Below are 27,147 nucleotides of genomic sequence, written 5' to 3' on the forward strand. Positions count from 1 at the left end.
TATGGAAGATGAATGTATTAAAAAATCTGAGACAAGGTGGGTGAGATAATATCCTTCATTGGACCAACTTCTGTTGGTAAGAGAGAGACAAGCTTTTGAGCTTACACAGCTCTTCAGGTTTGGGAAACTTACTCAGGACAGGACTGCACTTAAAACAGTACCGCTTTACCAGTGGTTCAGTGAAGACACTACTACGCTAATGGAAGAGCTTCTCCCATTGGAGGAGTTAATCCACGTCCAGAACAGACAGTAGCTATCTCAGCAGGAGAAGTCCTCCCATCGACAGAGCACTGTCTACACCAGGAACTAGGTCCGTATAACTGCATTGCTTAGGGGTGTGGATTTTTCACACCCCTGAGTGACATAGTTATACTGATATAAGTTTATAGTGTAGACCTGGACTCAGAGTGTCAAAACTAAATACAAGATGGAACAGATTGTTTAGCATAAGTAGTTAACACATATTTCAAGGGATCATTCAAGGTGAAATGACCCATTAACACCTCACCATTCTTAGGGAGGAAAGGGGGAAAGCCAAGACAAACAAGTTTGTTTACATTTACAGGAGATAATGATGCCCGCTTCTTATTTACAATGTCACCTGAAAGTGAGAACAGGTGTAACCCATGGCATTTTTGTAGCCAGCATTGCAAGGTATTTACATGCCAGATATGCTAAACATTCATATGCCCTTTCATGCTTTGACCATCATACCGGAGAACATGATTCCATGCTGAGGACGCTCGTTAAAAAAAATGTGTTAATTAAATTTGCGACTGAACTTCTTGGGGGAGAATTGTAAATCCCCTGTTCTATTTTACCTGCATTCTACCACATATTTCATGTTATAGCAGTCTCGAATGATGACCCAGCACATGTCGTTGATTTTAAGAACACTTTCACTGGAGATCTGACAAAATGCAAAGAAGATACCAATGTGAGATTTCTAAAGATAGCTACAGCTCTTGACTCAAGGTTTAAGAATCTGAAGTGCCTTCCAAAATTTGAGAGGGACAAGGTGTGGAGCATGCTTTCAGAAGTCTTAAAAGAGCAACACTCCGATGCAGAAACTACAGAACCTGAACCACCAAAAAGGAAAATCAACCTTCTGCTGATGGCATCTGACTAAGATAATGAAAATGAACATGCATCAGTTCACACTCCTTTGGATTGTTATCGAGCAGAACCCATCATCAGCATGGATGCATGTCCCCTGGAATGGTGGTTGAAGCATGAAGGGACATATGAATCTTTAGTGCATCTGGCCTGTATATATTTTGCAACGCCGGCTACAACAGTGCCATGCGAATGCCTGTTCTCACTTTCAGGTGACATTGTTAACAAGAAACGGGCAGTATTATCTTCTGGAAATGTAAACAAGCTTGTTTGTCTGAGCGATTGGCTGAACAAGAAATAGGACTGAGTGGACTTGCAGGCTCTAAAATTTTACATTGTTTTATTTTTGAATGCAGGTTTTTTGATATAATTCTACATTTGTAAGTTCAACTTTCATGATAAAGAGACTGCATTACAGTACTTGTATTAGGTGAATTGAAAAATACTATTTCTTTTGTTTTTTACAGTTCAAATTACTTGTAATCAAAAATAAATATAAAGTGAGTACTGTACACTTTGTATTCTGTGTTGTAATTGAAATCAATATATTTGAAAATGTAGAAAACACCCAAAAATATTTAAATAAATGGTATTATGTTGTTAACAATGCAATTAATCGCGATTAATTTTTTTAATCGCTTGACAGCCCTAGTGGAAACCCAATCCATCACAGTCCCCTCCAGCCTCAACCATAATAAAACCTGTAACAATGGGTTTCATACAGATGTGCAATGTCATAAGCACAAACACAGCAAAACCCCCAGCCAGATAAAATCAAAACACGTAAAATGCACTTGTGGTCTGTACCTAGTGTGACAGGGTCAGGCCAGATGGCTACAGGAGAGTGATAGAAAGCAGATATATTAGCCCCAGGTTAAGTAGGTCCTTTTCCCTGGGTAAGGTAACAGGGAAGGTTCCAGAACAATCAGGAACTTTCTGGAAACAATTAAGGCAGACAGGCTGATAAGAACACCTGCAGCCAATCAAGAAGCTGCTAGAATCAATCAAGGCAGGCTACTCCGGGCACCTGGGTTTAAAAAGGAGCTCACTTCAGTTTGTGGTGCGCCCGTGAGGATCTGGGAGCAAGAAGCTGAGAATGAGAAGGTGTACTACTGGAAGACTGAGAAGTACTAGCATTATCAGACATCAGGAGGGAGGTCCTGTGGTGAGAATAAAGAAGGTGTTGGGAGGAGGCCATGGGGAAGTAGCCCAGGGAGTTGTAGCTGTCACGCAGCTGTTACAGGAGCCACTGTAGACAGCTGCAATCCACAGGGCCCTGGGCTGGAATCCCTCCATCCCCCCAACTCCCTGCTTGATACTGGAGGAGTTGAACTGGACTGTGGGTTCCACCAGAGGAGAAGGTCTCTGGCCTGTTCCCCGATCCATTGGGTGGATCAGCAGAGACTGTGGGGATTGTTCTTCTTCCTTTCCCTATGCTGGCCAGTGATGAGGCTAACTGAGTGAACGGCAGATCTGAGCCACGAAAGTGGCCAAACTGAGGGCTGCTGTGAACCTCTGAGGCGAGAAAATCCACCAATAAGCGCAGGACCCACCAAGGCAGAGGAGGAACTAGGTTGGCATGTAACATCATGCAAAGTTAAATTAGTTTTACAGAAAGGTGGCCCACAGCAGCAGCACAAGTGAGATGCCATCTTCTGTCTGGCATCCGGATTTGTAGGCAACTCCAACTAGCCTTGAGCCTACCAAATGCTGCAGCTGCTGAACTTGAACTTGAATTCCTTTTTTTCAGAGCCACTGACATCAGGGTATGGTTTCATCAGCCATAGCAGGAGTGGATATGCAAAATAATAGTCGGCACAGATACCCCGTTCATAACATTTCTGGGTCCCTGCTTTCCCCTTCAGGTACAAGCCAGATCTCCACAGCCTAATGTTATTAAAGTTTCCTGAACTTCCCATGTTTGTGTTGAAGAACTTGCCTCTGTGGTCCACCAAGCCTTGCATAAGAGTGGAATATTATCCTCTGCAATTCCCATACTCATTTGCCCCTTCTGGTGGGTGAACTATGAGCACGAGTGCCATTGATGGCCCCAGCACAGAATGGGAACTCCATCCTCTGAAAACTAGCTATTATTTCAGGCATGTTTCTTATGCCAGCCACCAGAGGTAAAAGACGGTGTTAATGGCTTCACAAACCTCAACTACCATGAACCCAACAGTTAAGTTTCCAACTCCAAAGTGATTTGCTAGAGACCTGTAGCTGCCCGGACAATCATGACACACTTTTGTATCACTATGGCTCCCTCAATTGAGTGTTCTGGTGCTGGAGGGTTGGTGCGAGTGCCTCACATAGCTCTATGAAGGTCTGTTTCCTCATGCAGAAGACCTGGCGCCACTGCTGGTTGTCCCAAGTCTGCAAAACGATGTGATCCAATCACACCATGTGAGCTCTCCTATACCAGAAGTGACAATAAACCAAAGGGTATTCCATGGCACTAGCAGCTTTCATCATATCTGTCCAGCCTGTCACAAATGAACTGCCCTCATTCCTCATGGCCTGCTGTTTTCAGTGACTCAGAAAATGCTGTCAAAAGGCTATTCAGTGTCTTGGTGAGTGCCTATCTCACTACATAAACATTTTTCTTGCAATAAGGAGCAAGAGTAGGACCAGCTCATCCAATGGATCCATGACTTCCATCCAGTTCTTCAAGGATAAAAGTGAGGGGCCACATAATCTGGAAGTGCCATCGGCACATATGTGAAGTCGGGGAAAACTGTTTTCTGTGAAGGGGTCCAGGAAAATACTATATTCCAGTCCAAAAACACACCACAAATCAGTTCTTAGAGTGCCTCTGTATGTCACAAAGAACCATGGGATATGAACCCTGAAATGATAGTGCTAAACTCCTGTACCTAGAGCAGCAGTATGAATGCAGGTACATACTGTTGTACAACGTCCAGCACAACAAATGTGGACTCTCGGAGCAGAGATGCCTGGCTCACGCCTGCATGAATAAAATCCAGCACTGAGGTATGCACATCCTGTAGACCAGGGGTCAGCAACCTTTCAGAAGTGGTGTGCTGAGTCTTCATTTATTCACCTTAATTTAAGGTTTCACGTGCCAGTAATACATTTTAACGATTTTAGAAGGTATCTTTCTATCAGTCTAGAATATATAACTAAACTATTGTTGTACGTAAAGTAAATAAGGTTTTCAAAATGTTTAAGAAGCTTCGTTTAAAATTAAATTAAAATGCAGATCTTATCAGTTTAGTGTGATCCTTGCCCTTGCTTTTCCTTTCTGAGTTTTCCAATGTCTGGCTTGTATTTGAATACTTTAAACTGCACACAGGCTTCTGAGTGCTCAGTTGTTAACTGGCTCTGAGAGGGACAGAGGATAGATTTCATGTCTGAAAATACCTGTTCAAACAGGTATGTGGATCCAAATGCTGAAAGCATTGCAAACGCAATTTTCTTCAGTTAAATTTCACTGGAACGGACATCCAGCAGGTCAGAAAAGAGGCCCCATGATCTCTCTCGGTAGCTTCAAGTGCACTCCGCAGATCTCCAAACTTTGATGCCCACAATTCTGAGCTTTTTAACTGAATGAGCTGCATTTCGAAATCTTCAACACCCATCCACTGAAATACAGACAAATCCAAGTCGCTTTTGTTGAACTTTTCAGGTTTAATTAGAAAAGAAAGCATTGGGCCAAATCGCTGGAAATCTTGAAATCTGTCGCAAATTCTGATTCCAGTTCTTGCATGTACATTCTAATCTCAATGTTAAATGCAGTGCGCTGTTCCATGTGGCATGATAGTGATGTAAGCAGCAAATCAGGACTTAAAAATATCCCAGTACAGTGGAGCTGGAACAATTTTTAAGGTGGGGGTGCTGAGCTGTGCCCCCTCTTGCCCCTGTCTGCACCCCTCACTGCCCCAGGCTGGGGCCAGTGGGCCACAGCTGGGGGCAGCTGCAGAGCCCCGGGACGGCGGCCAGGACCCCAGGCTGGCAGCAGAGCCGCCCATACCGGTGGCCGGGACCTGGGGCTGGCAGTGGGCTGAGCAGAGTCGGCGGGCAGTACCCCAGGCTGGCAGCGGAGCCCCCAGGACCAGTGGCCGGGACCTGGGGCCAGCAGCGGGCTGAGTGGGGCCGCTGGACGGAACCCCAGCTGGCAGGGGTCCGGTGGCTGGTACCCCAGGCCAGCAGCGTAGCCCCCGGGACCGGTGGCCGGGACCCAGGCAGTATGAATGCCACTGAAAATCAGCTCGTGTGACACCTTCGGCACGCGTGCCATAGGTTGCCTACCCTGGTGTAGACATACCCTAAGGCTGAAACAACTACTGTGGATTATGCTAGTTCAGTGGTTATGGAGAGAAAGGTGGAAAGAGGGATAAGATATTGAGGCAAACAGCTTAGTGAGATTCATAAAGGATTATTCACTTAACTGAATAAAGACAGAATCTGCAGATGTTCTACACAGGTTAGAAAGTTATAAGATGTCAATCCTTCTTCTTCAGGGCATAAAGCAATTGCCAGACAGGATTGGTGAGGAGACACTCTCTTATGTTATGGAAAGATGCTACTGGCCAGTTGTGTTTTGGGGGCCCATAGATATAGGCAGGATATGAGAATGAATATTTGGTCTTTTCCATGCTGGAAATGACTGTGTTTATAATATTTTGTGGTGGGGGGAGCGCTGTGAAATATCTGCATTCTTCTTATGCTCCTGGTAAGATGATTTTTTAGATCAGAATTATTATTTTTTAATCACTGCATTTAATTGTATTAGGAGAACCACAAGATGGCAGTAATAGAGTTCCATTCTTACTGCTGCAGAGTTCAGTCAGTACATTCTAAAACACTATATAGCTCATAAACCTACACTATTGAATAAAATGAATGCTACTGTTTGGGAGAGATAGCTCTTTAGGAAGGGAATCCCAGAAGCACCTAAGCCTTAGGAAAATTTGATTTAGTTTTGGATTTGATGTAATATCATTTTGGAATGGAGTGAGGCTTCAGAAAGGGAGATTTTCAAAGGCACAAATGACAGCTAAGTACCTAATTCCCATTTACGAAAGACTCCCTCACCACCCAGGCACAAATATGGTCCCTCTGGTTCCTGTAATCTTGTTTGAGAACAGCTGGACTATTTTGTTGCCAGTTCCAAAAATAAATCTTTCTAGGTGCTCTGTCCATCAGCATGGTATCATTGTATAAGAAATTTAGGTTCAGTTCCTTGGCTCCACCACACAGTTTCGGTGTGGCCATAGGCTTGTCTATCTTGTTCATTTAGAATTTAGCACAATGGGAAACTTATCCTGGCTGGAGCCTATAGGCACTATCATGATTCAAATATAGAAAAGAAGAACCACCTAGTTAGAAGTAGCAGCTGGGTACTGTTGAGGACTCATATTTATGGAACTTGTTGCCTCTTTCTGTTTGCAAGAACCTGAGTCTGGTGATCTTCTGGCAGAGTGAAAGGTGCATTTATTAAGTCAGTCTTTTTCACTGAGCCCAAGCCAGATTGTGGCTGGCCCTGGCACAGCAGAACACTGGCAGGAACACAAAGAGTTTGTATGCCAAAAAGATGGGGTGGGGATGAACTGAGGCCATGACCATGCCCTCCACTGCGCATGCTGCTTCCCCTGAAAGGGTGCACTGGCAAGAAAGCCAGCCTCAGGAGGTACAGTTTTTCCATGAACAGCTGCAGAAGTGCAGCTGCATACCATGTCCAATGTAGGGCTGTGTCTAAAAGGTAAAAACGAGCCCTAAAGGAGGGATGTAGGATACTTTGGCAACTGATGTAGCTATTGGGATGAACAATAACAGTTTACTGGGCTGCTCAAATAATAATCCCCACATGGGTGCTTAATATTAAATTGATATTAAATTAACATTAAATTAAATTATATGTCCAGATGTTACATGAAGGGTGCTGAGTAAATTTTGTTTTTAATTGGACTATCCAACAATAAAAGAGAACCATCTAGCAATAATAGGTATCTTCTCATTCCTAAAGTAATCTTTATTTCATAAGAAGAATATTTGATAAAGGATAGCCACAGAATCTGGCTAATTCACACTAAAGACTGGTAGGCTAAGTTCAAATTTCCGAACGCTGCAAATTAGCAAGTAAGCAAACCGATATTATTTATGAAGTAAGGATACTGCTTAAAAATGTACTCTTGTTCATTTATTTTACAGTCATTTGCTACTAATGTGATAATGAAGGGTAGTATACTGTATTTCATTAAAATAATAGTCTTCATAATGTGAGACCTCATTATCACCTTAATATAAATTCTTGACTTGTATAGGTTATAAAGTGCAGTGAGTATATACTGTATAGTGCAATAGTATTTTCCCCTATAAAATGGACTTTTTTCCTGTATCCATAAACGAGAATAAAATTTCGTATCAGAGCAAGTTGGAGTGTTCTAGCTTTTATTTTTATTTGCTAGTGGTTGGACTAATGGGAACTACATTATCACGTCATTATGACTGATGTATGCATCATTTCAGCATTAGAACATTGCTTTGAATTCTTGCTATGACTGTTTCACAATACTGTGAAGCAAACTGTTTGTGCTTGTTGAAACTCCCTGTTAATTGCTTTCGCTATAACACTAAATCCAACTGACAGCACCACTGAGAAATGAGATGTCTGTCCAACTTTTGTCCAATCGTTTCAAACAACTTCATTTTTAGAGGTCTATTTTTAGATTTTACACATAACAGAATAACTTACAATAATTTGACTGGTATGTTGTCTTTATAACACTTGACTTGTTTTTCAGTTCTTGGCTCAGTTTCAGGTTCAATTTAAAAATGTACTTTTCAAGCCATCTTTTTATTTCTTGCCATCAAACATCCAGCTTTTTGAATGCATAAGCTAGGGGTTGATGATATTATACACCTCCATTAATTATGTTACTAAGACATGAAATTAGTTTCCTGTTTCTTAAAGTTCTGAGAGCTTGGTATGATCTATGAGCACATTCCTTTAGGAAAGATGGAGAAAGACTGCTTATACTTTCATTTTCAATAGGTTAATAGCATATAATCCTACTTCCCTTGAGGCTACTTCACGCAGTACAACTTAGTGGCGCCAGCACTGTCTTGTTCATGGTAATTTGAAATTTCAGAGACTACGGTTATTTCATTTACCACTTACTCCACACAGTATATCAAAATGCCTACACTAGTTAAAACAGATATTGGTATGCTTAATTTAAAAAATATTATTGTATGAGAGAATCCATTTACTCTGAAGAAAAGAGGAGGAAAATATCTTGGACATCTAAATGATTTAGTTCCATTCCTACTTATAAAAATGTCTGTTTTTTCCCTAATTTCCAATGTTACTGATTGCAGCTATGCATAATAGAAAGTAACACATTACTTAGGGTCTGCAGACTTATCATTCCCTTTAGTTCCTTCACTGTTGTGTCAAGGTTTTTCAGCTGGTTGTTGTGAAGCAACAAGATCTGCAATGCACGCAAATGTTTCAGAGCACCTGAAATAAAATGTATTATAATAAATGATTCTCACCATAGCTGACTACCTTGACTTGCTAATTTGTTTGGCTATGCTACACATTTAGTTTGCCATCCTAATTATTCATCAACTACATACAACACTTCTCATGCTCACTACACTCATCCTCTGTTTCAGCAACTCTACTCCTTGTTTTTCCTCCTTCTCTACCTCATCCCAGAAATTTTGCATCCCTTATTTCCTCTTTTCTATTCACAGCATTTGCATCTTCATCTCTTTCTTTCCCATCCCTGCTCACCTACTTCTCTCCCCCACCCTCATATTCAAAAATCTACATCCAACCTCTACTGCCTTCTTCTTCCCCTGATAGCCACATCTATCTTGGATCATCTATCATCCCCACCCTATCATACCAGTTTCACCCTTCTCCATTACCACCTCTGCCTCACAGGCTCCATATTAACCAATTTCAACTCAATTCCCTCTGGAACATTAGCTCCACCTCAAATAATCTTACATTTAAAAAAAAAAGTCACCACCAGTCCCCCACTTGCCTGCTCAGACTATGTCACTCCCCTCACTAGGGTTGCCAGATGTCCATTTTTTTATTGGAACACCCGTTCGAAAAGGGACCCTGATGGCTCTGGGCAGCACCGCTGACCGAGCCATTAAAAGTGTGGTTGACGCGGGCCTGGAAGGCTTCCTACTTGGCTCTGCACGGCTCCCAGAAGCGGCGACATGTCCCTCGGCTCCTAGGTGGAGGTGCAGCCAGGTGGCTCTGTGCACTGCCCCCTCCCTGAGCACCGGCTCCACAGCTCCCATTGACTGGGAACCGCAGCCAATGGGAGCTGCGGGGGCAGCGCCTGTGAGCGGAGGCAGAGCACAGAGCCACCTGGCCATGCCTCTGCCTAGGACAGGGGTAGGCAACCTATGACACGCGTGCCAAAGGCGGCACTTGCACTGCCCGGGTCCTGGCCACTGGTCCGGGGAGCTCTTCATTTTAATTTATTTTAAATGAAGCTTCTTAAACATTTTAAAAACCTTATTTACTTTACATACAACAATAGTTTAGTTATATATTATAGACTTATAGAAAGAGACCTTCAAAAAACGTTAAATTAGAGTGAATAAATGAAGACTCGGCACACCACTTCTGAAGGTTGCCGACCCCTGGCCTAGGAGCTGGACTAGGGAGCCGCCCAGAGCCTGCACCTCCTCCCGCACTCCAACCCCCTGCCCCAGCTCAGAACCCCCTCCCACACTCCAAACCCGTTGGCCCCAGCCCAGAGCTCCCTGCTGTACCCCAAACCTCTCATCCCCGGCCCCATTCCGTTAATTATGTTACTAAGACAGGAATTAGTTTCCATCCCAGAGCCCGAACCCCCAGCAACCTTACCCCTCACCCATTTTGTTTTGCCAAAGAAGCCAGACTTGCTGTTTCTTTCTCCCACATCTTGTTACCTTCTTCCATACTGCCCCTATGCTTGGAACAACCTCCCATTCCCTTCTTAAACATTCACATTTCCCATAAGTCCCACAAATACTAACCAATGTCATTTAACTTCCTTCTCTAATCTAACATTATATAAAGCGAGATATAAAATATTAACATATACAATTTTTTTAAATACTAAGGGACAGATTCTGTGACAAACTGAAATAAAAGTCCTTGGGAGATAAAGATGGAGCTTCACAAGAAGACAGTTTTGCAGAGTAACTTCACAGAGTACAATTGTACTTTAAATGTAAGCGACAATTATACTGGTAGGGAAATTGCAGAGCCTTTGCGGACACACTACATACGGGACAATGTATTACTTTACTATCCTTTCGTTTCATGGTATGTCTGTCAGCCTTGTCAGTTTACTATCATATACATTTATATGGTTTCCAAAGGGTACTTTTAATTAATTATGAATTGTCTGACCAGCAAATCTTGCATATTCATTTGAATAAGAGAACTTGCCATACTAGATCAGAAATGTATTTTGATGGCATGACTTTTTCCACCAAAATGGTGTACTATGCTTCCAGAATCAATATATTTTCAGTTCACTTTTAACAAAAAATATAAATGCAGTCTTACTAAATTAGTATTGTTGATTTCAACCTACTTGTCATCAAGTGGCCTCTTCCAAGCACCCCGTGGCCTCAGAGCAGCCTGCAAGCAGCCTCTCACCTCAGTTTCCAATCTTGGTTCCTCAAGTCTTTTACAAATCTAATAACAACAGCCCTCTTCAGGGTCTGGTTTAACTTAAAATTCAAAAAATAAACACAAAAGTCTTCCCTCCAGCCTTAAGCTGGGCACAGCCTGCAAACTCCCCTGGTGCTGTCCGTGCCTGGTCTTGCCTCGTCTCAGACCAGGCCAACTTCCCTCTATCGCTCTGCTGCCCATTATAGGGGAATCAGCTCCTCCATATCCAGCTGGTTCTAATTAAATCCCATACATCATCCCAGGTGTGGCAGGGAGGACTAATTGTATGGCATTGGCCAGCTCCATGCCTCTGGCCCTTACAGGGCAAGACACCCCACTACACTACTATTTACATTTTAAAATAGCCAATTAATAACAAAAATAATAATTAATAACAGTAAAGGGCAAATTTATCCCTAACTGAAGTAGATACAATGAATCTGTAGCAACTTACATCATGGCTGAATCTGACCCTAAATATCACTGTATAACCACTCAAGTGTAATATAATAAATCTTGTTCCTAAAACATCATTTTTGTGTATGCTGTTACAGACTGGGGGATGTTATTTTCAGCTACTATTAGTCAGTCACTGACTACAGACCACCTAAATCAAACTCACTTAGCTTGCTGATACATAGAAAAAAACTTCACGTTTTTGCTCTAAAGTTTGAAATATAAGACATTACCTGCTATATCTATGAGCTCATTATTGTTGAGGTAGAGTTCTGTCAAGCAATAATTATTGATCAAGAATGTTAGCTTCTGGATCTGAAATATGAGAATTAGGGAAACGGGTACCTGTCAGTCTAATTTTAATTTTGGAGAACTATATATTAATAAATTGTGTATTTTTAAAGAAGTATTTTTTCCTGTTTCAGTGAAAATGGTCCCTTGTTTTAGGACTTCTTTGAGAGCTGAAAACTTGTCAATAATATTTATTATGTGTGATAAATACATATAGAATAACTTTATAGAACATCCTTATAGAACGTTCAGACTCAGTGATTTAGTTTTTGTATTTTGGAACACACTTTCACTGAAAAATACTGGTGCTCAATTAAACTTTCTTAGCTATCGGGAAGTTTTGTTCAGCTGAAATACTCGTATTGTGAGAAGAATCTCCTCGCATAATACATAACATTTCTGTGTTGATTTAAGAATATTCTCAAAGGTAATATCCTTAGAATAAACTCAACATCCAAATTAAAAATTACACCAGCACCAACTGATCTGAGGGAGCATGTATTTGTTCTAGGTTCCTGAAAACATTCAAAGTTTAGTTAGGCTTCCAAACCACACAGATTATAATTATAGTGAAACCTGTATGTATAGCAACCTCGAGGGTCATCTATTTTATCCTCTGATGAAATCTCAGCCTATGAGAATTCTTATTTTTTCCATATAAGTAGAGGTCTACTTAAATCACACAGAAATCACATATTTTTTGCAGTTTGGTCATAGTATAAATAGCAAATTTGCTACTTATGCTGTAGCCAACTCATGAAAAATGTATGATTTCTCCACAGCATTTCTCAAACTGGGGGTCCTGACTCACAAGCCTATTGTAGGGGTGTCACGGTATTGCCACCCTTACTTCTGTACTACCTTAAGAGCTGGGTGGTCGGAGACTGGCGGCTGCTGGCCACCCAGCTCTGAAGGCAGAGTGGAGAGTGGCAGCTGCTGGCTGGGCATTCAGCTCTGAAGGCAGAGTGGAGAGTGGTGGCTGCTGGCTGGGTGCCCAGCTCTGAAGGCAGCACCATCACCAGCAGCAGTGCAGAACTATGGGTAGCATGGTATGGTATTGCCACCCTTATTTCTTGGCTACTGTTGGCAGTAGCATCCCTTCTTGTCAACTGTTGAGAATAGCCCACTTCTATCTTAATTGAATTGCCTCATTAACACTGACCCCCCACTTGGTAAGGCAACTCCCATCTTTTCATGTGTTGTGTATTTACATCTGCCTCTGTATTTTCCACTCCATGCATCTGATGAAGTGGGTTTTAGCCCACGAAAGCTTATACCCAAATAAATGTGTTAGTCTCTAATGGTCCCACAAGGACTCCTCATTGTTTTTAATTTAGTCTTTGTTACTGTTTAGGTTTGAAGATGGGGAATATGGACAAATGAGTCTGATTTTTGTCTTCTTGATCAGCAGGTTCAATTTTGCTTGGTCATCAAGAAGGCCTATCTTCTCATACTTCATGTCCTTGTACAGTAATGCCAAGAACTAGTTCAGCTCATTTATGTCTCCATAATTAAAAGAGTTTTTCAACATTTGAATAACTACAAGTCTTTCAACAGAGTTGACATGAGATGCTTTATCATTAATGTTGGCTTGAGGCAGCAGAAATCCATGCACTCCTAAGTTATGTGGAATGTATACTAATTTTTCTGTTCTTCACAAAACTGCATACTTATCTTAGAAAGTACTGCTGCACACAGAGTCCTCAGATACTGAGCACATTTGGAAATCATGTGAACTACAGAACAGTAACTTATAAAAAGTTTTAAATGTTTTAAACTACTATGGGTTATCAATTTTTCAGTGCAAATTGATAGTTATTTTCATTTTTTTAAAGATCAGTGAATAAATGTGCAGATTTGCATTTGATAAGGGTAGGGAAGGGCATGACCTAGTTTTGTTGCCAATTAGCTGATTTTTGAAATATTTTGGTTTTGGGTGTTATACTTTGCATTTATATCAGACCTTCCATCTGAGGGTCCTGACTACTTTACAACATTGCCTCAAAGCCCGTAGGGGATACACTAAGTAGTATAATCTTCATTATACCGCCCTAGGGCACTGGGTGTAAGGCATATATCCACAAAAGTAGTTAAGCACTAAACCTCAGACTTAGGTGCCTACAGCTTGGGTTTACGTGACTAAAACCCAGTTTTGCCTCCACTTCAAGCCACAAAGCTCCCAGTGTACACTGTAGGTGCCTAAACTCATCTAGCACCTACATTTTCAGGGTAAAAGTTCCCTAGGTGCAGAAATTTCTGCCTCTGGGCACACTCACCACTTCCTCCCTTTAGGCATCCAGATGCCTGTCTTCCATCTAAGCCCCAGAGTAATTCACGAACCAGGGAAATAAAGGCATTCAGGGAAAGACAGACTTAAGTCGCATGTGGGTCATGATCTGGTAGATGGCCTCTGAGCACACCTACTGGAGCAGGTTTCATTCAAAATCCAGGAGGAGAACGTGGTGGTGGTAGTGTTTTAAAATAGCAAAAGTATTAGGTAGTAATAAGAATTTATTTTAGATACCAGTATTCATATTTTAACAAAATGTCTTATTACCTTATTGTTGTTAAGCCACAAATACCTTAAGATCTGAAATCGTGACAGATTAGGGACTTCTTTTAGTCCGCTGAGAAGAAAAAAAAGTTGTCCAACTTCAATATTTATTAATTACTCTGTAAATATAATTTAATCTTCAGTCAAATTATACTATACAAACATTATAAAGCAACAATTTTACAGAGCCTTTAACAGAAAAAGACATACAGAATAATATGACAGTGGTAGTGTAGTTATGATCAGTGCTTGGGAGTGCAATCAACCAAAGTAGTAAAAGTAGTAAAGAAAACTCATTTGTAAAGAAAATAATATCTTAATTTTTTCTAAACTGAATTCAATTTCTCCGAAGAAAAAACTAATTTAAAAAAATTATTATTACAGCAGGAATCCCAGCTGCTTTGCTTTTCCCAGAAACACTGCTTATGACACATGAGGAGAATTCTTCAATTTGGGAGGACACCAAGCCAATGGGAAAATTTTTACTCAAGGTGTGGCCTGGAGCCACCAGACATGGCTCTAAAGAGGAAAAGATGGAAAACTGAAACCCAATAAATGGATGGACATATTTCTGAGCAGACCTGATATTTCTAGTGTTAAATATTACTTCTCTAAACCAAATTCTCATTAAGAATTGGTGTTGTACTCAATATAGGTCATGTAATTACCTGGGCTATGTAAACACATGAGAAGGTTACTCATCCTGTGCAGTAACTGAGGTTCTTCGAGATGTGTGTCCCTGTGGGTGCTCCACTTCTAGGTGTGGCAGCGCCACCCTGTGCCTGGGATTGGAGATCTTCAGCTGCAGCACCTGTCATACCGCACATGTGCAACCCCCCCGCCCCCGTCACACTGTGAGTGGGGCGTATATATATACCTCTGTGCAGTCCGACCACCCCCAGTTCCTTCCCTGCTGCAGAGCATATGTTTTTGGCTCTGAAGCAGAGGGGAGGAGGTTGGGAAGTGGAGCACTCATAGGGACAAACATCTCGAAGAACCTCAGTTACTGCACAGGGTGAGTAACCTTCTCTTCTTCTTTGAGTGATATCCCTATGGGTGCACCACTTGTAAGCAGCTAGCAAGTAGTGCCCTTAATTGGAAGGCTGGGCCTTCGGAGCAACATTTACTGTTGATGATAGGACCATATGTGGCATCGTGCATAATAGCATAGTAATTGGCAAACGTGTCTGTTGATACCCATGTAGCTGCTTTGCAAATTTCCGCAATGGGGGCATTACTGAGAAAACTTATTGAAGTGGACAATGAACATGTGGAATGTGTTCTGATTGTGGTAGCAGGTTGTCTTTTGTGGAGTTTGTAAGATAAACGTATACATTGCGAGATCCACCTTGAAAGGCGTTGTTTAGATATGGCTGTGTCTCTGGATCTTTCAGTGTTGGAGAGGAATAATCGTAGTGGTTTTCAGAAAGGTTTAGTCCTGTCCAAGTAAAAAGATAATGATTGTCTCACGTCTAGGGTGTGTAGAGCCGCCTCCAGCTGATTACTGTGAGGCTTCAGGAAGAAGCAAAGAAGGTGTATTGGTTGGCTGAGAGGGAAAGACGTTGGAACCTTAGGTAGAAATCTTGGATGTGGGCATAGTGTAACTTTGTCCTTATAGAACAGTCTGTATGGTGGATATGCCATAAGGGCCGTGATTTCGCCAACTCGTCGGGCGGAAGTGATGGCAACAAGGAAGGCCATTTTCACTGATGCACATAAGAACAGGTTGGCATTGGTTCAAATGGGGGTTTAGTCAGAGAACTTAGGATGAGGATGAGGTCCCAGAGAGGGATCGGGTCTTTTATGTGGAGATAAAGATTGTGCAGACGCTTCAGAAAACATTTCGTAAGTGGATGTGTAAAAATGGAATGACCATCTATGGGACAGTATAAAGTAGTGACTGCTGCCAAGTGTACCTGAATGGAGCTGGTGGATAATCCTGATTCTTTAAGGTATAGCAGTCCAGGATAAGTGGTAGCAGAGCGCATGTTACGTCGCCTTGGTGGAAGGAGCACCAGCATTGAAATCTAGTCCATTTGTGAACGTAAGTTCATCTAGTTATGTCACACCTGCTATTCAAAAGTATCTGTTTGACTGCATCCGAACAGGTTATTTCTGAATCCCAGAACAACGGAGGAGCCAGCCTTTGAGACGCAGCATCTGTGGATTGTGATGGAGAATGCATCCTATGTCTTGTGAAAGAAGCCACGGTGTTAGATGGAGAGAGATTGTTTGGCATACCGTCATGTGGAGTAGGTAAGCTGTGGCCATGTTGGAGCTATTAGTATGACATGAGCTTGATCCTCCTGTATCTTGCAAAGTATTTGGAATAGGAGGGGCAATGGAGGGAAGGCATAAAAGGAAGGTATCTCATGTTCTGAGAAAGGCATCTCCGAGAGATCCATGTCCCAGTCCCACTCTGGAACAGAACTGAGGGCAGCCGGCATTGTGCTACGTGGCAAAAAGATCTATGGTGGGGAAACCCCATCGGTTGAAGATGGGCTGAAGTGCTCACATATCCAGTTCCCACTCGTGATCGTGGGAGAACCTCCTCCTCAATATGTTCATGGTGGTGTTCTGGTGTCCCGAAAGGTATGCTGCTAAAATGATGATGTTGTGTTGGATACACGAGTTCCACAATTTGAGTGCCTCTGACCATAAAGAGTGAAACCTCAATCTACCCTGCCTATTGATGTAATACATGCAGGCGAGATAGTCCATCATGACTCTGATGGTATGAGTGGAGGGAGGAAACATCGGCAGGCACTGCAGATCACTCGTAGTTCTAGGAGATTGATGTGTAAGGTGGATTCGGGTTAACGACCATCTGCCCTGCACTGTGTGATCATGGAGATGCGCTCCTCAACCGATTAGGGAGGCATCAGTTGTTAGGATCATGGTCAGTGGTGATTGGAGGAAAGAAACTCCAACAAAGGCATTGTTAGGCTGTGTTCACCAAAGTAGTGAGTCCTTGACTCTCATCAGCATGGATAAAAGTTTGTGGACGCTGTATTTGTGGGGGAGATATATGGTACAGAGGCATGCCTGAAGACATCGAATATGTAGTCTTGCATGACTGATCACGGAAATGGCTGCTGCCACGTGGCCTAGAATTTGGAGGCACGTTCTGGCAGAGATCTGGGGGCAAATCTGTGCACTGGATACCATACACGAGACTCTGTGAGGTAGTAGGAAGGCTCTGGCTTGTATGGCATCCAACTGTGTCCCAGTTAATTCCAGTTGTTGTATTGCATTTGTGACGTTCCCCTGGTGTTATCTGGACTGGTGATCTGCTAGGTCACTCCAATCCTTGACTTTGGGAGCCAGCCTTACCCTGCTCTGCTGTGAGAACCCCCATTCCTGAGCTATTCATGCACAGCCTCTGGTATGTGAGCTGCTCCTTGGCTTGTGCAACCAAAGTGACACTAGCCAATATCTCCAGTCCCAGGCACAACCCTAGGAACCTCCGTCTTGCAGTGTCCAGTTATGCCCACTGGATGCTGCAAGCTTATAGGAGTTTGTCAATTTAACAAAGAAATTGATATGTACCAGGCTTGTTATCCCAAGAGGAGTCTCTGACACACTTCAAACCAAACGCACTGCTTCAGGTAGAATAAACAAACAAATTTATTAACTACAAAGATAGCTTTTAAGTGATAGGCAAAAAGTCAGAGTAGTTACCAAAAGAAAAGAAAATATAAACACACAGTCTAAACTCTCAACCCTATTAGACTGGGAAACATTTAGATTAAGCAGTTTTTCTCACCCCACAACTCCTTGTTTCCTTAGGTAGGCAGTGACTCCTGCAAGAATCTTGGCGAACAACCAAGGTGCTGTCCATAAACAGCCCAAAAGGTAGTACCTTGTACTGGTAGTGGTCATCACCCACGACAAATCAGAGAAATCCCCTTGGGTAGGATGTATTGTAATATGAAAGTATGCGTCTTGGAGGTTGAGGGCTGAAAAACAGTCCGCCTGTTCCAGTACTGCAATAGTAGTGGAAAGGGTAACCATCTTGAAGCATGCAGTTTGACTAACTTGTTTTAGACTGCGGAGGTCCAGGATGGGTTGCCAGCCACCAGATTTCTTCCAGCTCAGGAAATAGTGGGAGTAGAAACCCTGCCCCATGTGCTGGTAAGGGACTGGTTCCAAGGGTCCCCATTCCATAAGATGATTTATTTCTCCCCATAGAATGGAATCATGACAGGAGTCCCTGAAAAGGGATGGGGAGAGGGGGTGGTGGGGCAGGATAGTTACGAAGGGGATGAAGTATCCTTCCTTGATAATCTTAAAAACCTACTTTTCCAAAGTGATGAGTCTCCAAGATGGGAAAAATTGAGCTGGTCAGTCACCAAACTGGTGGAACGTTGAAGATGGTGGGAATGACTGGAAGAGGGGGAGGCCTCTTGGGGCCTCCACACTTCAAAACTGTTGCTTCAGTGGGGGTGTCTGAGAAGTAGCCCCTTGAGGAGTGGGCTGTCTACATTTGGTAGGAGGCCTTTGTCTTCAGCGCTGGGTGTCACAGTGTTGTTGAGGAATGTACTCCTGTGGTTGGGACCGTCTCTTTGGTGCTGGCATGTAAATTCTGAGAGAGTGGAGTGTGGCTTGGGAGTCTTTAAGGGAGTGCAGAGAATCATCCGTGCACTCTGAAAATATTTTCTGGCTCTCAAAAGGTAAGTCTTCTACTGTGGTTTGTACCTTCTTAGGAAAACCCGAGAGGTGGAGCCATGATGCAGTCATGATGGATCAGGCAGTGGTGTCTGCATAGTCTAACAATGCTCAGAGGGTTGTACGGGCTAGGAAATGTCCTTCCAATATTAGGGACTGGAATTGCTCTTTCTTGGCCTCCAGTAGGTCATGGCAGAGTTCCTCCAATTTGGAGTAGTTTAAGTAATTATACTTAGTCATGAGAGCTTCGTAGTTTGAGATTCTAAATTGGAGCATGGCTGATGAATACGCTTTGTGTCCAAATAAGTCTAGGGGTTTCCACCTCTGTCTGGATAGCTAGAATGGGATCGGCATTGACGGCCTCTCTCTTGCACCACACTGACCACCTAAGAATTTGGGATGGGGCACTAGAAATCCTGCATCCTCCATGGAACATATTCTTTTCCGGTGCATTTGCAGGTCAGAGGGATGGATGCTTTGCCAGAGCACCTTCGCTGGGTCAAGAAGAGCCTCATTGATCGGTAGTGTGATCTTGGAGGAAGAAGATGTGTGGAGGATATCAAGCAGTTTATGCTGCTGGTCCTTGACTTCCTCCAAAGGAATCTGCAGGGAGTCTGCAATCTTGCAGAATATGTCTTGAAAATGTCTGAAGTCCTCAGCAGATGTAGGGGGTGGAGGAGGAAAAATGTAATGTCGGTGGAGCCTCCTGCTCCTGTTCCTCTTTCTGAACTTCCTCTTCACTTGGTATCGGCGGGGGTTCAACCAGCGGATGGAAGAGACCGATGGAGAAGGGATTGGTGTAGGTCTCCAGCTTTGCTCCCTGAGAGGGGATCCTGAACTGTGCTCTATACATGGCCCAAGGGTTCCAATATGGCCAATGTGGAGGGAGTGTAACATGTGGCTGCATCTCAAGTGGTACATGCCAAGATTGTGGACCAGATGTAGACTGTGGATAGTGAGGATGAGCAGGTCTGATTTGCCTAGTAGATGAGGAAGCGATGGAGCCCTCCTCTTCCTCCTCCTCCTCCTCATTGCTGGGGGAGGGAGGTGCCATCCTCAGCGGAAAATGGGAGGAGTGTCATGAGTCTGGAGAGGAGGATGGAAGTGGTGGGAGGTCAAGTCGAAGGAGTGGAGACTCAGAGATGTTAGAGACCAGCAGTCTTTATGGTATCTAAAGTCTCGTGGAGGCGGGGAAAGCATCATCGGTGCAAGTGTACAGCTCGGTGCCGAAGGAAGGGTGTATTCTCCCAAAGTGTCAGTAGATAGCACCAGACACTTGGTCAACGCTGAGGAGTAGGTCAGTGCTGATGACTTGACCGGTGCCAATGATTTCGATGGTGCCGAGGGCTTACTCGGTTTTGTTGTAGGTCTGCCCAGTTAGGGTCTTTAGGCTGTTTCTTCGTATTGGTACCAGAGGTACTTGGACAGGCCCTGGAGCTGTGTCAGATGAGGTTGAGGCAACAAACCTTGCCGGGGATGGTGTTCTAGAGCAGGGGTTCCCAAACTAGGGAGCGGGACCCCTCAGGGGGTCGCGAGGTTATTACATGGGGGGATCGCGAGCTCTCAGCCTCTACCCCAAACCCTGCTTTGCATCCAGCATTTATAATGGTGTTAAATATATAAAAAAGTATTTTTAATTTATAAGGAGGGTTGCACTCAGAGGCTTTCTATTTGAAAGGGGTCACCAGTACAAACATTTGAGAATCACTGTTCTAGAGGGGTGCCTCAAAGTGTGAGGAGGGAGCACATTTCTTTTCATCCAAGCAAGAGATGACCTCACAGAGCATGAAGGCCTCTCCAGGGAAGAGTCTGATGCCAGTCGCAACAATTTCTCCATGAGGAGAAGTTTTAATCTAATGTCCCGGTCTTTTCTGGCTCTGGGTTTCAGAACAAGGCAGTGCATACACTGTGGATGGTCATCTGTTACCGGGAAGGTGGCCCCGCACGAAACGCACCTCTTAAAGCTGGAGGATCTGGGCATAAGTATGAAGGAAAAAAGGCTTCCTGGTCAGGAAGGATGGGAAGCAGGGAAAACAGAAACCTAAGCTATGAATTAACTGTAAAGGTAAAGTTAAAAAAAAATGTTTATAGATAGAAGGAAGAAAGATGAAGAGGAAAATACTAACTACACTACACTAATAGGTTTCAGAGTAGCAGCCGTGTTCGTCTGTATCTTCAAAAAGAAAAGGAGGACTTGTGGCACCTTAGAGACTAACAAATTTATTTGAACATAAGCTTCGCAAGATACAGCTCACCTCATCAGATGCATCCAGTGGAAATGTGTGTGGTGGCACCTATTGTTTCATGTGCTCTGTGTGTATAGATCTCCCCACTGTATTTTCCACTGGATGCATCCGATGAGGTGAGCTGTAGCTCGCGAAAGCTTATGCTCAAATAAATTTGTTAGTCTCTAAGGTGCCACAAGTCCTCCTTTTCTTCTTACTACACTAATAGGTAAGTCACTATCTAGTGAGATAATACGAGAAGCAGGCTCTGCAGTGGATTCTGTCCCAGAACAAAGGCGGTAGAGAAGGAACTGGGGGTGGTTGGACCACACAGTGATATATCTGCATCCTGCTCACAGCGCAAGAAGCAGGAGGGGTACATGTGCAGTCCAACAGGCACTGCTGATGAAGATCTCAGATCCCAGGCACAAGGGCACAGCCACACCTACAAGTAGAGCACCCGCAAGGACATCATTCAAAGAAGAAGTCATGGTTACTGTTACACTCCTCCTCTCTCCTGCATTCCCTCCTATTTTTTGATTACACTCACTTAGTGTGTCTTGTTATAAATTAGACTGTAAGCTTCTTGGGGCAGGCACTGTCTCTTTTGTGTTTATACAGCAACTAACACAATGGGGCCTTAGGTCACTAGGATAATATAAATCACAATAAACTTTCCTCACCAGAAAACCCAAGTTGAGCTGCCCAATAATTCTTGTAATACTTGCTTCTCCCTCATCTTTCACTTCCATAAAGGATTTTTATTTCCTCTATGACATTTATCTTAAAATAGATTTTGTAAATAGACTTGATCAAGTTGCAGGATCAGACCTGTGTTTGGTAAGGAAGCAATAGGATCAGAAACGATTAACGTCACATCATCAGCCCAAAGTGCCAATTGATTTGTTTGTGAACTAACTGTAAAACTTAGACTTTGATTTTTCTGCAATCTTTCATGCAAACTGTTCCCTATCCAGGAAAAAGAAAAGAGGAAAGATAAAACTAGACATCTCTGCTTAGTCCTGCTTTTAAAAATAATCTGCTTGAAGCATACCCCACCAATGTAGGGTAGGATCATAGAATCATACAATATTAGGATTGGAAGAGACCTCAGGAGGTCATCTAGTCCAATCCTCTGCACAAAGCAGGACCAACACCATCTAAATCAGTGGTTCCCAAACTAGGAGTGCCATTTGTTCAAGAAAAGCCCCTGGCAGGCCGGGCCAGTTTGTTTACCTGCCACGTCTGCAGGTTCAGCTGATCGCGGCTCCTACGGGCTGCGGTTTGCCGTTCCAGGCCAATGAGGGCTGCGGGAAGGGCGACCAGCATATCCCTCGGCCCATGCCGCTTCCCGCAGCCCCCATTGGCTGAGAACAGCGAACCGCGGCCACTGGGAGCTGCAATCGGCCAAACCTGCGGATGTAGCAGGTAACCAAACCGGCCCAGCACGCCAGGGGCCCCTAGTTTGGGAACCACTGATCTAAATCATTCCAGCCAACGGTACATCTATACTACAAGCTGGTGTGATTCCCAGCTCAATCCCTGCTCAAGGAGACATACCTGCACTAGCTCTAATCAAGCTAGTGCACTAAAAGTAGAAGTGTAGCCGCAGTGGTGCAAGAGGTTAGCTACTCTGAGTATGTATCCATCTGAGACTATAAGTATGTACTTAGGGCAGCTAGCTGCTCACACCATCAATGCTATGTACTTTTTAGTGTGCTAGCTCAATCAGAACTAGCAGGTATGTCTCCTTGATCTGGGAATTGCACCCCCATTCAAAGCATAGCCATACCTTTAATCTGGGTTTATGCTCTTCCATTTTTTGAAGACTAGACAGTTCAATACAGACTGACAGTCCTTTGTTAATTTGGTAAATCAGCCTTCCTTAAAATAATCCATAGACATGATCCTGCAAACACTTATTCACATGTTTTACGACTGTGAATAATCAGTAAATAGATTATTTAAAGTAGTGAAATAAAGCATGTACGTGTTTATTGGATCAGGATCTTCATATTTACACTACTCTTTTACAGGGCTATTGTATGATTCTTTTATATAGTTTTATTTATCAAATCCTGCATTATTTCACAGTCCATCAAGCTGAAGTTTCTCTTTACTGTCTCTTAGCAGAGGAACTGTCTTTGCGCTTCCTGCACTACTCTTAATTTTATAAACTACATTTTAATTCACTTTCTTCCCTCCCTAATAATATGCTCATTTTAACTATCTCAACTTTTGCTCTGTTCTTTCTGGTACTAAGGCATTTAAATGGCCTCAAGTAGAGATTAATTCCTTTCACATTTTAAAAAAGCCTGTCCCTTTACATATGCCTTCCAGCCTTTGCATGTCTTTTACAAACTCATCCTTTTTGGCCTCCAGCATTTCTTTCCAGCTTTCAGTGTTCAAAGGTACATTTTTTCATGTCCCCTTAATAGCACTGGTTTTAAAATATAATTTCATCTCTAGCTTGACAGATTTTAATAATTTATTTTTCATCTTCTTAGTTTAGCCAGCAGAACATTGTGTCAAGTCAAAAATAAGGGGATATCATCTGATACTGAGACTGGCTGAGGTTGAAGGACTGCATACATTGGAATGGGAAAAACGATCCCTTGCTGAGCATACTGATCATTTCTATATCTGCCATCTGATCTGTTCTTTTTATTCCAGAGCAAAAACTGTTGCAAGAGGACTACGGTTACACATTTATCACTCCAAAATCAGGAAACACAACTGGTAAGGTTACATGCAGATTTAACTCTTCACCCTTATGTGTATGCATAATAATTTTTAATTACATGATCACCTGCTATTAATCAAATAATAAAAAATAGTATCACACATCTTTTTCTACAATCATAGATGCATCTTCTAATTTTTTTCCATTATTTTATACTTAAACTAATTTTATTTTCAAAATGGTTTATATCTTTATTGATTTATACTTTCAATGTCTTAAGTTCTCTCTAACTTATATATTTTAATAATTTTTCAGCACCAATATACAATACATTTTCTTTTCAAACAGTAGCACAGCCTTTTAGGTGCAATTAAGGGAATGAGTATTTTAGGTGCAATTCAGAGGATAAGGCAGATTTTTAGAAGTCCTTAGGCACCCAAAGTTACAGATAAGCGCTGAGCAGGATTTCCAAAACCACCTAGACCAAGATCCTCAAAAGTATTTAGGCTCCTGACTTCCACTGAAATAAATTAGAGTTAGGGGTCTAAATACCTCTGAGGATCTAGGCCTAAGTCTGGCCCCTTGCGCCTAACTCCCATTGAAATCAATCTGGGCAATCAATGTAAATCCCTGTAGGTACATATCCTTACCTTTAGACACTTAAATACCTTTTAAAAACTGGCCCTATATTATTATGCTAACGTAGCTGTGTAAACATGATATGCACAGCGCAAGTATTCTTAGGTGCAATTACGAAGTTGTAGCCAGGAGCACAACAATTTCTGGATGAGTCCTTAATCAGAAATTCAAAGTGAGCCTCTAAACAAGTTTCAAGTGTCCCCTTTTCTGCACCCCATATTTTATGGCACCCTATCAAAATATTCATCCTAACACATCACCTAATAATCAGTCATTCTCCTTCCCATCAGTTTCCTGGTGTCTTTGACCCCTCCCAACTCCTGTGGTATCTCTCCCTTTCCTTCCTATTTCTCCAAAATCTCTGGCTACTTGCTACAGTCAGCCTCACCTCAGTCCCTGGAAAAATCAAGGAGCAAGTCCTCAAGGAATCAAATCTGAAGCACTTAGAGGAGAGGAAAGTGATCAGGAACAGTCAGCATGGATTCACCAAGGGCAAGTCATGCCTGATGAATCTAATTGCCTTCTATGACGAGATAACTGGCTCTGTGGATGAGGGGAAAGCAGTGGACGTGTTGTTCCTTGACTTTAGCAAAGCTTTTGGCACAGTCTCCCACAGTATTCTTGCCAGCAAGTTAAAAAAGTATGGGCTGGATGAATGGACTATAAGGTGGATAGAAAGCTGGCTAGATTGTCAGGCTCAACAGGTAGTGATCAATGGCTCCATGTCTAGTTGGCAGCCGGTATCAAGTGGAGTGCCCCAAGGGTCGGTCCTGGGGCTGGTTTTGTTCAATATCTTCATTAATGATCTGGAGGATGGTGTGGATTGCACCCTCAGCAAGTTTGCAGATGACACTAAACTGGGAGGAGAGGTAGATATGCTAGGTAGGAATAGGATACAGAGGGCCATAGACAAATTAAAGGATTGGGACAAAGGAAATCTGATGAGGTTCAACAAGAACAAGTGCAGAGTCCTGCACTTAAGACGGAAGAATCCCATGCACTGCTACAGACTACAGACCAAATGGCTAGGCAGCAGTTCTGCAGAAAAGGACCTAGGGGTTACAGTGGACGAGAAGTTGGATATGAGTCAACAGTGTGCCATTGTTGCCAAGAAGGCCAATGGCATTTTGGATGTATAAGTAGGGGCATTGCCAGCAGATCGAGGGACGTGATCATTCCCCTCTATTCGACGTTGGTGAGGCCTCATCTGGAGTACTATGTCCAGTTTTGGGCCCCACACTGCAAGAAGGATGTGGAAAAATTGGAAAGCTTCCAGTGGAGGGCAACAAAAATGATGAGGAGACTGGAACACATGACTTATGAGGAGAGGCTGAGGGAACTGGGATTGTTTAGTCTGCAGAAGAGAAGAATGAGGGAAGATTTGATAGCTGCTTTCAACTACCTGAAAGGGGGTTCCAAAGAGGATGGATCTAGACTGTTCTCAGTGGTAGCAGATGACAGAACAAGGATTAATGGTCTTAAGTTGCAGTGCGGGAGGTTTAGGTTGGATATTAGGAAAAACTTTTTCACTAGGAGGGTGGTGAAACACTGGAATGCGTTACTTAGGGCGGTGGTGGAATCTCCTTCCTTAGAAGTTTTTAAGGTCAGGCTTGACAAAGCCCTGGCTGGGATGATTTAGTTGGGGATTGGTCCTGCTTTGAGCAGGGGGTTGGACTAGATGACCTCCTGAGGTCCCTTCCAACCCTGATATTCTATGATTCTATGATTCTACAATTGACACTAGGTAGTAAAAGAAGCCACTATAGCTATCCTACTATTTTTCTAGATAGCAGAGAATTGCTCTCATGCCTGGGAACTCCAGGGCCATTTCAGGAAGTGAGGGATGGACAACATACAGATATGCAGGTTCTTAGCCAACAATGCTCCTGTACTCTCAACTTGTGCTTGCCTTCTTTCTGCTTCTCCCACCCAACTTTACAAGCTAGTCAGACAGACGAAGAGCAGCCTGTGGAACCTGATTTCTCTCCTTGTACTGGAAGGTCCTGCAGAGCACTCTATGAACTCATGTACTTTCAAACACTGCTAGAGCTGGATCTACATCAATGGCTGAGGCAGTTAACTACTTAACTGTGAAATTAGTTGGCCTATATATGTCAGCAAAATTTCACTATTTCTCTCTATTTTTATACCTGCTCCACCATCTGTTGTGTAAGTATGATTTACTGTGTGCTTCAAATACAAATAACTTTCACAAAATATCTGACACACACAACACTACAAAAAACTAACATACACACTGTCATCTGGATCTATTAAATACAAAACCCCTCTGTATTAGTAATATAAAGTGTACTTACTGTCCCGCAAGGTACAACACTGAGACATCCATATCCCTCTTAAAGCCACATATCTTTAGCTGATTTTCTATTGCCTGATAACAAAATTAATTTATCAGACTTCATCCCTGTGGGTAAAGATCTTGCAAGCAATAACAATATGGTCTAAAGCAGGGGTCTCAAACTCAATTTACCTTAGGGCCAGTGCCAGTCCTCAAATCTCCCAGCGGGCCAACAATGTCACCTCGCTCCTTTGGCCGCATGCCGCCCCGGCTGACTCTGCCCAGCGACTAGTGACGCTGCCTCCATGGCTGACTCTGCCCAGCAACTAGTGATGGTATCTCTGTCCTTCTCCCCCAGCCAATGGGAGCTGTGGGGGGGGGGCGGCACCTGAAGCAGACAGAGCCAGCAGCGAGGCTGCATGGGTTTCTATTCCGGGCGGGGAGGGGCATGTGAATCTCTCCTGCCCCCCTCCTCCACCCAACACTTTTTTAAAAGTTTACGCGGGCCGCAGTGGGGAGGTTCTCAGGCCACAGATGGCTCGCGGGCCAGGACTTTTG

At 43.1% G+C, this 27,147-nt stretch overlaps 1 protein-coding gene across 1 annotated transcript in view; it reads right to left on the reverse strand.

The window, feature by feature from the left end:
- LRRC72 (leucine rich repeat containing 72) overlaps nucleotides 1–27,147 on the reverse strand; it is a 47,659-nt gene that overhangs the window by 13,261 nt on the left and 7,251 nt on the right. The window contains exons 2-5 of the mRNA XM_084621672.1: nucleotides 26,609–26,682; nucleotides 14,079–14,148; nucleotides 11,464–11,545; nucleotides 8,486–8,599 (exon numbers count right to left, since the gene is read on the reverse strand). Coding sequence (XP_084477798.1) covers nucleotides 8,486–8,599; nucleotides 11,464–11,545; nucleotides 14,079–14,148; nucleotides 26,609–26,682 — 340 coding nt within the window. The remainder of the gene's footprint in view (nucleotides 1–8,485; nucleotides 8,600–11,463; nucleotides 11,546–14,078; nucleotides 14,149–26,608; nucleotides 26,683–27,147) is intronic.

This window comes from Lepidochelys olivacea, assembly GCF_965140295.1.
Source record: "Lepidochelys olivacea isolate rLepOli2 genome assembly, chromosome: 2".
Lineage (NCBI taxonomy): Eukaryota > Metazoa > Chordata > Testudines > Cheloniidae > Lepidochelys > Lepidochelys olivacea.